Genomic DNA, 16,031 nt, shown 5'->3' with positions numbered 1-16,031 from the left:
AAGTTAGTGAGGCAAGGCGGACTTTCTTCATCAATACCAGTTTGGGTAACTAATTTTAGTAACAAATCCACTTCATGATTGGATTTTGGTTTCACGTAGCGAGCCTAGCTCGAGTTATGAGTTTTTGGGTCGTGGTGGAACAATGGGATCATAAAAGCCGACAGGTTCAGATCTGTGAGTTGAGGATCAATACATTTTCCATAAATAAAGTAAGACTGTAAGTAAATACATCGTATTTATTTTCAGAACTAGGAGCTGACGCCAAGAAGTAGCCAATATCAACATTAATGAAAAAGGTATGACCTCAGGGCTGGGCGAGGAGACGACTGAGCTTAGCCTTTTCTCTGTTTCACAAAGACGACTAAACAACCGAGTGAAGCAAAGTATAATCCCCACAAAACATCCCGATGATGAAATCTACTTTTATAGTCACTCTCCAGGACTCATTAGCTCATTGTCTTACTGTGATTTTTACCTTTTAGAGGAATCTTGTTTAAACATTTTTCTGATCGGTTTAAAGAGAAGCCAATTTAAGTTGTAAAGATGCTCAAATGAAACGCACACTTTTTGCATTTGCCGACTCCAAATTGAGCTCCTGTGCCGCTGTAACAACAGAATGCGTTTTCTTTTTGATCAGCGAGGAAATGTGAGGGAGGCAGACTCAGGGAAGGAAGAGGGAACCGGACACACCAGCCTGCATGTGGAAATGACAAAGTCTGTCAGGGTCACTGAGTTGTTGAATAAAGCAAAAACGTATGACTAAAAGAAAAAATGAAACGTGGAGGATTTGAAAATCTTGAAACATGAAGGCAGGCGGGGGTGTGAGCGGGTTCACGCCCAGTACTAGGAATTCAGTTTATGTAAGCAATATTAAAACAACTTGGACAGGTAAGACTAGTTGTGACGTCGAAACTGGGAGTCCAAAGCGCTAAAGTTAGACCAGGAGATCCGGATCCAAACAAACAGAACCACAAAAGAACTGAAATATTTAATCCCACAAAAACAGATGACTGACTTCTTTCCAGCTCCAATCAGATCCTGACATCAACCTACAACATCCTACCTAAACAATGTTTGTCACTTTAAGGTGTCGTATAAGCCAACACAAAACAATTACACTGTTTCCATGTTTCCACCTATAAAGCTACACTTATATTTAAAACACTGATAATTACATAAGATGCATCAGAATGATCCTTTCACGTCCAGATTCACATTCAGCTATAGAACTGCTTCACCTGAACAGGAAATGAAGAGAGAGAGAGAGAGAGGCAGAGAGAGAGAGAGAGACAGAAAGACAGAGAGAGCGACAGAGAGAGAGCGACAGAGAGAGAGACAGAGATCTTATTTGAACACCAGTGATGTGGAATTTATGGAGGGAAAAAGCTGGTAAAAGTCTTACAGAAAGTGTCAAAATTACTCGTTTGCATGTGACAGAAGTAGCGTGAAAAGCTTAAATGACTTAAAGGGATTTTTTTTTAAATTGCTATTAACGACTATGGGCTACTTCTAATCTGCTCTAGCCTCCAAGTTTAATGAATTTACAATTACCAAATCAGATTTAGATGATACTACTATCTAAACTGGTCAAACCTGTTTTACCTACTTTACACCAATGACCAGTTCTATAAAACAGTTCAGGATTTGCCAACGCCATATTTAATTTGATATGTAGATGACATGAAGACTTTGCTAAAATGTTGTCAACGCAATACATTTTAAAAATTTGAAAACTTTATTTTCAAATTTCACAAACTGTAAAGTTTCACAAGTGAAGTCTTTAAGTAGGGCATCAATAGGGTGAAGATGTAGTAACAAAAAACTTTAATAAAACCCTCTTATGCAAAACAAAAAAAAAGAAAAAAGACTGTATTTTATAAAACGTCGTGTTTAACGTGGACCCTACCTAAAGTGGTAAAGATGCCAAAACCGCTTTATTATCATCCTGTTTCCGTTTACCAAATATCAAGATTTCATCAATCACAAATATATCCACCAACATTTCCGGTCTAAATATTAGCGGACAGCGAAAGCCCCTTCTTCAACAGCGTGGCTTCAACCAGTTCTTCCCCAATTAGCCCAAGCCAGATTTGTCTCCATTTGCAGATCCTGTGCACTTCTTGTCCATTTCTGGGGCCACCTTTCTGGGGTGGTACAAACTGGCTATTTACTGCAAGCGATTTGACTGGCATATGACTGCATTCATTGATTGGCCCATGGATTTACATCATTGGATCAGCAACGCTGGTACTTGTTGAAGAGCGCATCAGTGTAATCTGGACATGACAGCCGTTAAAGAAATATACCAAGAGATTCCAGAGAGACAGGTCATCCAAGAGTACAGACGCAAAACATCATCATCGGAACATCGACCAAAACTCGCATTCTTGGCCATATCCACACCCACATAATGAGGAACACACTATCAATGATGACACACCTATCAAACATTAACCAACTACAGTGAGACTTGACTCATACTGCAAAGAAGGCAAAGCTAAATTTCCAGAGTAAAATTCAACCAAAACGCAGCACCAAGGAGTGTGAATCGGCAGCCTTGGACTCATATCCAGTTCAGGATTGACCTCAACGAAAGTACAACCATGTGCAAGGGTTTCTAGATGATAATGACAGAAGGATTGTGATGCTGTTTGGAAGAATGAGCAGAATGTTTTCTAAGGATCTGGATGAAGAAGACACAAGACAGGTGAACACGTACATGCGGATGTGGTGTAACACCTTGACTTCAACAATGAGGCGATTCACAACCACAAGAGCGAACTGAAGACGTCAATTTAGGTTACACTCTCACAAGAAGGCCAAAACAGAATGCCATTGATCGCTCAAAGTTTGATCAAAACATGGTTGAGTTGTGACAGGGGGAAGCTAGAGTTTCCAGACAAAAATCAATCAGATTCTTTGGGGGAGGAGCTTGGGGGCATCTTCCCTACCTGGGGAGGCAGCGTCCCCATCAAGCAGGTTGTCGTCCTCGGTGGTGTGGAAGTCCATGATGATGCCGGCTCCATCCAGTAGCTCCTCGTCACTGCTGGCGCTGGCAATGCTGTTGTAGCTGTTCCTGCAGTAGCTTCTGTGGTAGAGCTGCTCCGACTCCATTTAGCAACGCGCCGTTACCCTGAATGATACAGGAGGGAGTGAGGAGGGGGAGTGGTGAAGATACAGACAGGCTGTGCTGTGAGGAGGCTACATCCCAGACTCTACGGAGGTGGGGTGGGTCGTAGCTGCTACACACCGACAGGTAAGGGTGGGTTGTTAGCATGCACACCGTCGTCTGAAGTGGATAAACACCAAAGTTGGATGAGCACAAAGTGACGCATTCGCACACACATGTAGAGTCCTGTAAATCTCAACTTTATCCTGAGCTAGAGTGACTTACAAAAGTATTCATAAAACTTATCACATTTTGTAAAGTTGAATCGAAATACTGGGTATTCATTGATTTGGCCATATGTATGGCTTTCAACATTATTTTTTTACAAACAAACATCTGAAAAGAGTTATGGGCTTTTGATTTCAGCCCCAATAACTCTGATAACCCTGAATAAAATCCAGTTCTACTAATTGCCTTTACAATTCATCCAATTAGTTAAATAATAAAACAAGTGTATCTAAATGCATCTGCTCTGTGAAGAATTCAGAGGTTTATTAAAGAACATCGGTGAACAAACAGCATTATGAAGACCAAGGAACCCACCAGACGGGTCAGGAGATGTGCAGAAGCCTAAAGCGGCATTCAGAAAGCCTGTCACAATAAGCAATAAATCATAAATTGCATGATAAATTAAAAAGAGCGCGACAATTCTTTAAAGAGATGCTCCTTTTTAATATGGTTGAAAAGCCGGCATTTTGAGAAATGCTGCAAACATTTAACACCCAATACAAAGTAGTTAGTTTGCATTACCTCCCATTTCTGCCCATGTTCCCTATTTAACCTGAATAATTATTATTTGAAATGCAATTTTGGTGAGCGTGCGACCCATGTGTCACGGGTTCAAGACTCGGCCCATTGATCTTTGCCACATTTCTTCTCCAGTAGAGCCAAAAAAAACCAACAACAATGATAATCTGTAGTATAACTTTTTTTGCAAGTTTAAAATGTGAAATGTTTTTTTTTATTCATTTGGCTAATTCAGTGGTTTGGGCAATAAAGCGCTAAACTTTCCAGATGTATTTAGGAGCACCACTTTATGTGCAGCTGAAATAAGTTTGTATTGTCTAAAGGGTATTTTTAAATGCATTTTAATACAATAAGTTTGGAATAATGAAAGTGTATTGTGACCTTATTGTGTCAGTCATTAAACGGTATTATCAGGCTTTTTAAATATTGGTGATTTTCCAGAAAACTCCCAACTGGTGCAGCCCTAGTTAGCTCTCAATGGCGAGCTAAAGCTCCCTTTAGTTTCTTCCAGGCTGAAGCGGATGGTACATGTAGTGGAAAATATGAACCTAAGGTCCGTGTGAGGCCTTTTTCTACATGCGACAAAGAATTTGACCTTTCCTCTACATTTTAAACATTCGTCTTCTGCCTTGTTGCAATCAGACCTAGAGATATTATTTCACCTTCATGTATAAACCGCTACATTTCTACACCAAAATACACGCCAACCTTACACACCTGGGTAAATGTAGGCATTAAAAAAGGTTAATTTCTCAGATGTTTAGGAGAGTTGATAACTGATAAAAGTGCTGCTCCTGAATCTAGAATGAACCACCACTTTCTTTCAAACAACTCCACCCTGTGGACAAGCTGGGAACTACAGGACTCGGACAGAGGTGACCTAAAATGATCCTCTGCCTGCAGTGAAGTCCCGGTCCAGTGACACCGGAGAACCAGAGATAAGCTGAAGATATTAAAGGAAGTATTAGTTTGGAGACACAGGGAGTCAGAGCACTAATGGAAAAGGAGAGAGTTCAACAGGCCAATGTAAGCAAATTCATTACCTAATGTTTCTTTTGTGCGTTTGTGCTTTGGACTGTAAAATAATAAATCAAGAGAAAGCTTAAGGCAAATGAAGATATAGAAGTGCATACATATACTCTTGGTTTCTTAGGGAAATTTACTTCCCCAGAACTGAAAAAGTGCTAAAACAGCAAACCGATCTTTTTTTCAGATCACGCGTCTGTTTCCTGTGGTCTGACCATTGCAAACGGAAGTCTGTGAAAATGTAGAACATCCTTAGTCAGCTCGGATTCTTCTTTTTTCATTTACATGTCACAATATAAGACATAGCTACTGTTTAAGCCTTCTGCAAAGACGTGCAGCTAATATTCCCAACTGTATTTAAATTAAACCAGTTCAGAGGCTCCTCTGAAAAACGACTCCCTTTCTAGATGCCTTTTTTTTAAATCATTCATCTGCATAAATGTTGGCATTTTTTATGAGCGTAATTACAGACCAGGCAGCTCTTATTAATATAATGGAGAGATTATCAAGCCTTTCTGACCCATGTGATTACCGCAAACTATAAGGAAATGACATCTAATCATCGACTGTCAGAGCATGTATGAAACATCTCCAAATTGATGCATAAATGCCCAAAATGTTCTATGGACGATGGCTCCATTACTATTTTTTTTTCAGCATAAAAACATATAAATTAGCAAAAGCGCAAAATAGTGAAGAGGCTAAATTACCAGCAGCAGTCATAATCAATGTGTCTGAGATCAGGACTGAATGATTTTCCTCTGAGTGGCTATGATTGGTCAAACTAGACTGAAAAATATTTTTTTTCTTCCTCTTTTAAGCAAGGTAATGGTTCAAAATTAAGAACCTGCACTATTTTTGATCTATAAGGCATCATAGTGTTTATTATTGCAGGAATACAAAAAAAAAAAAAAAGAAATTGGTATTGCCCCACCCAAAAAATGTGTTCCTGTCAGAAAAAAAAATTGGTAGGAAACACCTGAATAAGGCAAGAAAAACAGCAGGCAGCATTCAGAGGCAACATTCAAATCGATTCGCCACGCGTCAGAAACTCCTCCTGAGCTTTATCAAATCCGAGAGGCCAGGAAATTCAATTCAGCTCCTTCAGACCCTGAAGCCACGGATCCTCTGGGTTAGGCCACGCGACTCCGTTTTATTACCTCACGTTAAATGAGAAAAGGTCAGGCTGCTGTTGAGAAAAACTCATTCTCTCTGCTGATTGGAAACCCAGTGAGCAGTTTTAAATATTTTCCTGCTATCCTGACGCCAACCACGAAACATTTGACTAATATCTAATGAAAATTACTGTCCAAGTAGAAAACTGCTCAAATTCACAGTAAGTGCTGCTTGTCTTTTGACAACGCGTTTGTGGGTTTGTGATTGGTTGCATTTCTCAGACCGTCTCATGGCACAAGCAGCTTCTTTGTCTGAAGCTCAGTCGAGCTGACATTTAAAGCTGGTCCACACTTTTAACACACCGGGGGCGCCGATTCATGCCACCTTATTAGCCATGGGAAACAAACGGCCACGCATTTTCTTTTCCACTACACAACTTTATTATGAAATTGCTACTTTGTTTCGTAACGAATGCTTGACCTTTCATGGTTAAAGTTATAAAAGCTTCTGGTTGCTGCTTCGCCTGATATTTTGTAACTAAAAATCAAAGATAAATACGTCAGAAGGACTGCGGCGTGTTGATAACGTAGAAAGAAATGCTCGGGCGGATAGATTACAATTCAGGATTTGGGGACGTGGGTGAGAAGAGAATTTTTTTCTTTTAAATAATAAATCAGTCAATAACGGCGCAACAATCAGCAGCAAAGGAACAAACTCTGCACGATTTAGTTGAGCAGTGAGCGAGCTTATCTCTCTCCAGCTGGTCGCCATGGAGGTGCTGCCCAGACGATTGTTGCCGAGACGTGACTCAGCGTTTACTCCAACCGACAGCCTCACGCCTCCTCCACACAGAGGGTCGAAACTTCGACGCACACATCAGCAACATCAGCTCCAATGCATGCAGAAACGAGCTTTTACTCATAGTAAACAGCACTTCTATCATTACTCCACAAGAAAGACATAGCATCGGTAGCTGCACACTGCTGGGAAGCTGGCTAAGAGAAGTTTGCTGCACTTTTCCCCCAAAAAATAATGAAATTCGGCACAAGGAGAAAATAGCAATATTGTAGTGTCATAATCAATAGTTCAGCAGCAGTAGAAATAGCTTATTTTTCTCTTTTCAGATTTTTTTTATGGCTGGGTAATATATCGCATTCCAAGATTTCCAAGATTTTAACAATTTTATTTAATACTTTATACGTCGTCACTGACCCAGGGGTTTTGCTACCATATTAGTATCTATAAAAGACTAAAAATATTCACTTCCAAGTCTCTACAAATAAAAAAGTAAAAAATATTCAACAATTTAATAGTTTTATCAAGTTTGAACACTTGTTGTAACTTATGAAGAACACTTACACACAAAGGGTTTCCCCCAGTGCATTATAAGCCTGGCGGGCCACCAGGCTTAGCATTGCTTATTTATTCAAGTATTTCTGAAATGTTTGCATTTTTTAAGACTTTATAGTTGGTGTTCAGGTATTAATTTTCCAATCTTTCAATAACACAATTATCGAGTGATATTTTCATATTTCCTGTCAACTTTAAACATTTTTTTAAACTCAAAAACACGACGGGCCGCTGGATGAATGACTGCCCTAACACCCAACCATCGGACTGAGCAAGTTCTCTGGGTGAAACCTTGCACACACAAAAAGATTTATTTTTCAAATGACCACAGAGAAGGTAGATTTTCAAGGATTACCAATAATATGGAATTTGGTCCATGATAACTTTTTGTATAGCTTAAGTTGTTCTACAAATACAGAATCACATTGATCTTTCACAAAAAAGATATGTCACAAATGTTATTAAGAAGAAGACATTCCTAATAAAGAGAGGGGGAAAAAACTTGACTAGACTGAACCTCAACCTAATAGAAACGGCTTGCAAGTATTTGGTTTGTCTAATTTAATTAGATTTTCTTCCTGATAAACAGAAAAGCACATGAGAAGGGTTATAAACAACCAAATGATAAATCAGAGCTGGCAGATGGAATTGAACTAGGAAACCTTGTTGATAGAAAAACAAGGAGAGCACCGACAGCAGACCAAACAGAATCAGGAGGGCAGATTAACTCAATAGCAAAGGCAAATCAAATGAGGAGCTCTGTGGTGCCTTTGGTTTGACCCGTCTGCTACCGCTGAGTAGAAAAGGTTAAACTTAGCACAACACCGTCAGCCAACCGTAAATGTCAAGCACACACACCGGCACACAGCGGCAAGTAAACATTAACCTCAGTTCATGATTAACATTCGTCATTGCTACTAATCTCAAGGATGGACGGCTAAGAGACACAGCAGATTTGATAATACCTTTTTAAATGTTGAACTAATTTGAAAAAAAAGAAAGAAAAAGAAACGGCAAGACAAATGTAGTTTGTAAAAAAAAGAAAAACAGACTTGTCTGATACAAACACACTTTTTCACCACTTCAGATGGTGATTTATGTAATTTTACTCCACGCCATGTTATCTTGTTTGACCTCTAATCTTCTGCGGTTTGTCGTTTACATTTTTAGTGCTGATTTAGTTAGAAAAATCTAATTTTTCACCTATAAACACTACCTTCATCTAAAGCAGATTTTCTTTAAAAACTAATACAAACTGATCAAGATTGTTTTCACCCTCATTCTTCCTTTTCAAGGAGAAACTGTTTGCATTTCTGAAAGAAACACATTTACTTAGCTACACACCAAGTTAAAAATATGCTAAGGCCGGGAATTTAACGTGTCAATTTCAAATAATTACATCAATTTTATCTCAATTAATTCCATTTCTTTTTTTTCTTTTTTTTACTATTATTTTGCATTTCATTTTTTTTTTCCGCTTTTTCTTTTTTACCATTATTTTTTGTAACAAAGTTCCAAGCCCGGAACCTTTGTTTTGTGTTGTGTTTCTGGTACGTTTGTAAATCTGATGAACAAGCGACATCAGAAAGCAAAGCTGCTTTTCTTGGCCCACTGGCGGTTAATTAAAACGATCAGATGGGAAAAGACTCATCTTGACACTGCATGTGGTAAAACATGTGGGTGTGCCAATCGATCCCTTCTGATTGACTTGATTTTGGGTTATCAGTAATGGGCAGATATCTACATGAGCAACTGGGCATTTTGTTTTTACATTAAAGAAAACCTACGCCTCTGTTTACACTGGGCTGGTTTTCAGTGGAGCGGCTGATTAAAGGTGTGTTGGTGATCTTGTGAAACTTATCCTCGATCAATATCCAAAGAAAACCAAAAAAAAAACCTAGAAATCAAGACACCTTGTTGGTGGTTTTTAAGTTTCTTTGTTATTTTGTTTTCAACTGATCTCAAGCCACGCAAAGCCTTGTGACTTTGTAAAAAGCAAAATACTGATGTGCACTTTCACTTTGGTAAGAGGCTCAAAAGAGAATTGTAGTCTATACTGTTGTGTAAGTTTTGTTTGTTTTGAAAATGTGGAAAATGGAAATCTAAAGGAACAGATTTTTTTTTTTAGATTAGTTAATTTCCATGTTTTAAAATACAGTAAGATTCATTGAAGGCGTATTTTAACTTTATAGCACCTGACACTGATAGTTAAAACAAAAACAAAAAAGAAAACAAGAATTGGTCAAAATCGGAATCGGCAGGCTAGGGTTTTTAAAGATCAGCGATCGGCCAGAAAACTACAATCGGTGCATCAGTAGTGTTAAAATAAAGTGGGGTGCTTGTGAAGTCTTGCTTTTAACAGCTAAAGTTTTGCATTTTTTAATTAATATTTTGACTGAATTTTTTTTTTTTTTCTTAAAGTCATTTCCTGACTCATGAACATCAACACGCCATTCTCACTTTTTGTTCCCATTTTGAAGAGTAGCTCAAGTAAATGAGCTTCTTCTCCTCCATATATCCCAAGGAAAACTAGGGGTTGACGGATTGCTAATTAAATGTCACTGAACACTCTAATCAACTTGACAAGTGTTTTATTTACATAGCAGTCATTGAAGGTCCCAGTAAGTGTAGCAAAAGTGACACCCACTTAAATGTTCATGTAATTTGAGAGGAACTGACTGAATTTCAAACTAATCGGATTCAACCCAAAATACCACCGTGGTAACCAGTCCCAATGCTTACATTTTTGGCTTCCGCAGGATACAACACGCTTAAGTTGTAATATGAGAGAAGCGTATATAAATAGTATCTGTACATTTCAGATTTTTCAGAGTAAGTAAATTATATATATAAAAAACCGTGTCTGCAACACCGAGGTCAGTTACTCAGTCCCTTTAGCACTCGCCCGCTAAGTGTCGTTAGCATCTGTTACATCTGTAGTCCCCAGATGGAAATGACCAGGACAGAAGACACAGCAACAGGAAGCCATTCGCATGCAACAGAGCTTAAAAGTGGGCTCTGTCTGCAGCCGAAGGCCCTCTTCCATGACAATATCCTCAACATGAGTTCAGACATTCATCCAGGCTGGTGAATTTCCACTCAGTACACATCAACTGCAACAAGGGGCTCATGCTAACGGAGGTAGCCTCCACGGCTAGTTGGCTAACTACCGAACACCTGTTCGGCTGCAAAGAGGGGGGAGAAATAAATCAGAGTTCACCGCGTTTGCAGCTTAAAGATGAAGGATGGATGACTGGTCTCGGGTGTTAAAACCTCAGAGCACAGTCAGCGAACCCTTCACCTCTACAGCTGCGACAGATTTAAAACAAGCAACAAACAGCGTACCTTCCTGATGCCTCAGTTCCAGCCCCGACATAGCAACTCATCCTTTTCCTCAGATTAAGCTAGGCGTATTTCTCTTCTTTTTACTCTTCTAAACTAACGGGTTTGGCGTTCTCCCCCTCAACATCATCATCATCATCATCATCATGGTGGTGGTGTTTTCTTTCGTCAGTCTCATTTCTCTGTCGGTGACGTTAACTTCCTGTTCCCATCCCAGCGATCATCCCAGCAGCGCCGGCTGGAAAGAGGACTTCTGATCAATAATTCATCCAGGAAGAAGGAAAACAAGGTCCTTTGAGGTTTTTAGTCTCAGGAAGGGCGGGTCTAAGATGAGCTGCGAGGTAGCTACTCATACACACCTTTCCCATGTTGAAATGAAATGAAAACATAAATTGCAAACTGGTGTTATAGTCAAAGAGGAACTATGATGATGTGGAACACCTGCACAAGGGAGAGAACAACGACAAGATTTGAAACAACGACAAAAATATTTGTCCACAAGGCAAAAATAAACACATAATAAAGTTTCAAACAAAAAGATAAGTGATAAAGTCATAATTTCCAAAGCAATGATTTTTATTTATGGTTGTGTAATTATTTGACAGACAGAAATCAGTTTTGGATGTTATAACTACAGGTTCTCCCAGCAATCAGTCGCGGAGTTCATCAAGGCTGAGCGTTGGGACCAAAACTTTCAATACATAATAATGGCGTTTGGGAATCAAGTTGTGAACGACAGTGTTTTATTTAAAGAAGTCATGTGGAAAATATGGTTTGCGTGGTTAAATTCAACCATTTTTAATTCAAACGCTGCAACTGCACAGTATTTTTCCGGTTGGGATGAATAAAGTACACCTATCTATCTATCTATCTATCTATCTATCTATCTATCTATCTATCTATCTATCTATCTATCTATCTAAATAAATAAAAACTACATTTGCAATTGTTGATAAAAAGAGCAATGATTTGTTTGCCCTGGTTTCAATCTCTTAAGTTGCCTTTTTAGAGCTAGATCTTACACTTCATAAAAAAATTTCCACTGAATAAACAAACAAAAAAAGTGTAATATATTGCAGCTGTGAGAAATTTTCACCAACACTTCATATTTGCCATAAGTCATTTTTTCTACAGTTGATGGGTTGAGGAAGGCAGCGCCGGTGTGATCAAAACAAAATGTAATACATTCTATATAATGCAGAAGCATGGGAACATCCCAACATTCAATACCACATGCTAAACCTGAACTAAATAATTATTGACCATTTATGTAGAAACTCCTTTTTTATCATTTTTTATCATTTTCATTTAAACCATTTATTTATAAAATGGTCATACAGGTTTCATAATATAAATCTTGTTATGTCTATTAAGTTAGAAAATTAATTGCAATTATACCTCTAATAACCTTAAATTGCTATACATCAGTAAATGCCCAACGTTGTTTGGGATCCTGAGTGCTTTTAGTCCAACAGTGCCATCTAGTGATCATTATGTGTAACATTTACAGATAGGAAACAGATCTGATTGACTTTGTCAAAGAATAAAGTCTAGAAATACAAGAAAATTTTAAAATAATTACAGTAGGACTCAAAATTCAAATCAATAACTTCAGGTTTGCAAGTCATCACATAAGTACAAATATTTCCTATGAATTTACAACAATTTACTTACCCTAACTTTTCAAGACTGTGTAGGAAGTGGAACAGCTTTTATTCTTATTTATTTATCAGTGAAATTCTGACATTCAGTCCTGCTTGAATAGACAATTTTATCTTTCCACTTTTAATCACAAACAGGTTTGACTCATACTGTGGTAAAAAGCAGTGTCCCTGCGGTGCTGCTGGACAGGCATGTTCTTCCTGGTCCTACTGACTTTGTCCAGGTTGACCTCCACCAGCACCATCCCTGGCTTCTCCCTTCCACAGTCACCCACCACCTCCCCCCAGGGGTCGACGGCTAAGGCGTGGCCGTAAGACGAACGCTTCTCATGGTGCCGGCCTACTTGCGCCGCTGCCAGGACGAAGCACTGCGTTTCTATTGCACGGGCACGGAGTAACACCTGGAAACGGATCACGGAACGATCAGTCAAACTTTACTTGTTACGCTGAAATTATGTTCAGATTTTGGTTTTTGCATGGACAGGTAAGTTATTCCTACAGCTTAAAATATCACATTTTCATGGTTTTCGTGCAAAGATTTGAAATATAATGATAAAATATGATATGAAACAAATAAAGTAGGTTTCCCACTTCATTCCTCGAAGTACTTCAAATCATAGGAACATTATGACGGACGATAAGCAGTCATTGCATAATATTGCTGTAGCGTAGCACTGTGATCCTACCTCCCAGTGAGCAGCTCCTGTTGCTACCGTGAAGGCAGATGGATAGGTAAGGATATCTGCACCGTGTCTTTGCAAAGCAAGCGACAACTCAGGGAACCTCAAATCATAGCAGATGCCCAGTCCGACCTGCAGCACACAAACAAAAACGATGCCAACAAATCAAAGCTACAGTAAAAATGTAACCTGGCGGTGCTTTGTCTCATTCAGTCCTGAAAACTCTCATCGTTTCTGGCTTACAAACCTAACCTGTCAACACAAGGACTTGTGTGGGGTTATGACGAGACGGCTACTGTTTCAATAAAATCCCCACCTTGCCAATTGGAGTCTGGACTGGAGGAACCAGGGAGGGTCCAGGGATGGTGAAGGCACTCTCTTTGAGTGACACACCTTTCTCCGGCAGCTCCACATCAAACAGGTGGGACTTTCTGTAGACTGACAGGATGTCACCTGTTGGTTTAATGTCAATTCATAAGTGTAAATGTTCCACGATTGCCTCTGGTTTTTCATTTGGCTCAAATATAACTAAAGATGCACTGCACCTTTGTTATTAATGATAACATGGCTGTTGTAAATACGTCTGTCGTTCTCCCAGTCGTGTCCTCGTTCATGAAATCCTCCCAGAGACAGCCACACGTCCAGCTTCCTGAAACAAAGAGTTTAATATAATAATAAAAAAAATAGAAAATTAAGATTAATATATTTCAAATACTCCTATAATTTAGGGAGAAAATATTTATATCTTCACTACTGTGCACAAACATATAAGCATTTCTTTTAATGACCATATTTTAACGCCATGTCATAATTGCTCAATAGACTGGAAGTTGTGTTGCCCCACCTGGCAAGCTGAGTGTATCGGGAGATTATGTCGCCTCCCAGAGGCTCTGACATCGACAGTGTCTCCTCTCTGCTGGATCCAATGTAGTCAAACCCCTCTGGCAGGAACACCATGCAGGCCCCTCGCTGCCTGGCTTCCTCCAGCAGCTGCTTACAGCCAGTGAAGTTGGCCTCCTTGTCTGGGGTCGCTGTAACTTGACAGACTGCAGCTACTGGGTTCGGTGAAGTGGACATCCTGCACAAAAAGCAACGACTACAAGGAGGAGGGTCAGGAAACATGTCAAGTCAACAATGGTTGATGATTAACTGTGCAACTTACTGGACTTTTTTTCCCTATTGCACACTTATTGTTTAACTCTGTACAGCTTCACTTTCATGTCAAGTACAGCTGGGAAACAGAAACATTTAAATTGGATAGCCTTGTAAAAGAAAGTTGTGTTTTAATTTGCATTAAGCATTAAAACAACCACCCTAATGCTCAAATTTCCATACCAGTGCTTTTATTTGGAAATAACAAAAAAGTACTATTTTTTGTGATATCACTAGTTATGAGTTCAGAGTACATCTCTTAACAATAATAATAAACACACCTGTTTTGCAGGATGTGATGGCGTCCCAGAGCTGATAGAGAGGCCAAGTACTTCACTGATGATCCCAAGTTGCACCTGAACATTGGTCCCTCACAGGTTAACCTCCGCTGTTCACATTATCTTAGTGTTTTATTAACGTTTAGTTTCAGCTCAGTCCTCTGCTGTGAAAAGGTGGTTTAATCTTCTTCTCTGCTATTCATCATCAAGCGTGCTGCTTTCTATCGCCATCTACTGGGGACTCTTTGCCACTATAAAAAATAAATAAAATTGACTCCAGTTGGAAATGTATGGAAGCCCATTTCCGCCACTCTGTTAAAAAAAATAAAAAACTAAATTATCTCATTATAATGAGATAGTATCTCAAAAATAATGAGATAATTTATTTTATTTCTTTAACAGAGTTTAACAGCGGAAACGGGCTTCCACAGAAACGAATAAAGCTTGAAGTAAAAGCTAAAGTAATTTAGTTCTTACTGCCCTCCTGTGGGGAAGTATCGTAACTGCAGATATTCTTCATATCAAATGTTCAAACAGATTTTTTTTTTTTTTTTAATCTTTGTTTGTCCCTGTGCCTACATCTCCCAGAATGCTGTGAGGTTTTGGATCTGAGTTCAGTGAATAGTCTATTCAATCATAGAATACATATTCATGTCTATGATTGAATATGTTGAAATCACGCAAAGCATCATGGGGGCTAGGAATAAGGTGGATAGCTGTGTTCGAATTCAGGGTCTGCATCCTTCGGCCTTCTACGGAGACCGAGTCCTTCGAGGCCGTGAATAAACGACGACCGGATAGAAACGGGTTTGAACATTTTAAAATGAAACTAACAGATTTCTTTTTCTTTTTTTCTTTCATCTTTACTATGGAACAGCCTTTACTATAAAGGTAAAGAATAATACAGAAATCAGGATCTAGCCTTCACCCCATATGCTCCACTGTCCCCCTCGCCCCCCACACACACGCCTTAGCGTAATTTATGTTGCCTAGCAACCGTCACAGCCTGAAGCAGAGCGGCGAAGAAAAAACATCGGAGCCAGTTTGTTTTTTTAAGCCATATATTACTCCTGGTTTCTGTATTATTCTTTACCTTTGTAGTAAAGACTGTTCAACAGTAAAAAAGAAAAGAAGAAAAAAGAAATCTGTTAGTTCTAAAATGTTCAAACCCGTTTCTATCAGGAATAAATAAGCAAATTATTCATTTTCAAATATAATACTCTCCAGATCTCAGATAAGCTATTACAGTTAAATAAAAAATGTTATGTTTGAAGGTTTAACTGTAATCAATCAAACCGATTTGCTCAGGAATAAATGAAATACTTCAGTAAACCAAACATTTTACAACTAGATATTAACTGTCTGACTAATATCGGTGTTTAACTTCCACTCATTGGGGAAAGCTAACGGGAGTTTTTAACCCTTGTGCGTGCGAGGACTGAGGCAAATAATACAAGTGATACGGGTGTGGGGTCAGTTGGACACCATTTGAAAACACAAGGGTTAAAAA

General features: G+C 38.9%; 2 protein-coding genes across 8 annotated transcripts in view; both read right to left on the bottom strand.

Moving 5' to 3' along the window:
* The window catches only part of clcn3 (chloride channel 3), a 37,797-nt gene extending 26,751 nt beyond the window's left edge, over positions 1-11,046 (bottom strand). Inside the window, exons 1-2 of one of the 5 annotated variants that reach the window (XM_007563603.2) lie at positions 10,754-11,046; positions 2,952-3,133 (exon numbers count right to left, since the gene is read on the bottom strand). In XM_007563603.2, the coding sequence (XP_007563665.1) occupies positions 2,952-3,114 (163 nt within the window). In that variant the 5' untranslated portion in view covers positions 3,115-3,133; positions 10,754-11,046. The remainder of the gene's footprint in view (positions 1-2,951; positions 3,134-10,753) is intronic. The other 4 variants (XM_007563598.2, XM_007563600.2, XM_007563604.2 and 1 more) reach the window with 4 other exon arrangements.
* Positions 11,047-12,056: 1,010 nt separating this feature from the next.
* Positions 12,057-14,749, bottom strand: nit1 (nitrilase 1). Of its 3 annotated transcripts, XM_016677172.1 has the most exons (7): positions 14,525-14,612; positions 14,254-14,322; positions 13,936-14,169; positions 13,637-13,740; positions 13,408-13,544; positions 13,098-13,223; positions 12,057-12,812 (listed from the first exon to the last, which is right to left on the bottom strand). In XM_016677172.1, exons 3-7 carry the CDS (start codon positions 14,166-14,168, stop codon positions 12,540-12,542), a joined length of 873 nt encoding a protein of 290 aa, XP_016532658.1. In that variant the 5' UTR covers position 14,169; positions 14,254-14,322; positions 14,525-14,612; the 3' UTR covers positions 12,057-12,539. The 3 variants fall into 3 exon arrangements, with proteins under 3 accessions (XP_016532658.1, XP_007563658.1, XP_007563659.1); XM_007563596.2 differs by lacking the exon at positions 14,254-14,322 and having other exon boundaries at positions 13,936-14,187; positions 14,525-14,749; XM_007563597.2 differs by lacking the exon at positions 14,254-14,322 and having other exon boundaries at positions 14,525-14,748.
* Positions 14,750-16,031: the final 1,282 nt, after the last annotated feature.

This window comes from Poecilia formosa, unplaced genomic scaffold (genome assembly GCF_000485575.1).
Source record: "Poecilia formosa unplaced genomic scaffold, Poecilia_formosa-5.1.2 Scaffold149, whole genome shotgun sequence".
NCBI classification, from domain to species: domain Eukaryota; kingdom Metazoa; phylum Chordata; class Actinopteri; order Cyprinodontiformes; family Poeciliidae; genus Poecilia; species Poecilia formosa.
The sequence above is the reverse complement of the archived record's forward strand: the minus strand, read 5'-3'. Positions and strand labels throughout refer to the sequence as shown.

Coding starts and splice junctions, on each gene's coding strand:
- nit1 (XM_007563596.2), bottom strand. CDS start 14,607: ATGTTCAGGTGCAACTTGGGATCATCAGTGAAGTACTTGGCCTCTCTA. Junction 13,545..13,636: donor TGTTATCATTAATAACAAAG/GTGCAGTGCATC, acceptor TTAAACCAACAG/GTGACATCCTGTCAGTCTAC. Junction 13,224..13,407: donor TCCAGACTCCAATTGGCAAG/GTGGGGATTTTA, acceptor TGTGTGCTGCAG/GTCGGACTGGGCATCTGCTA.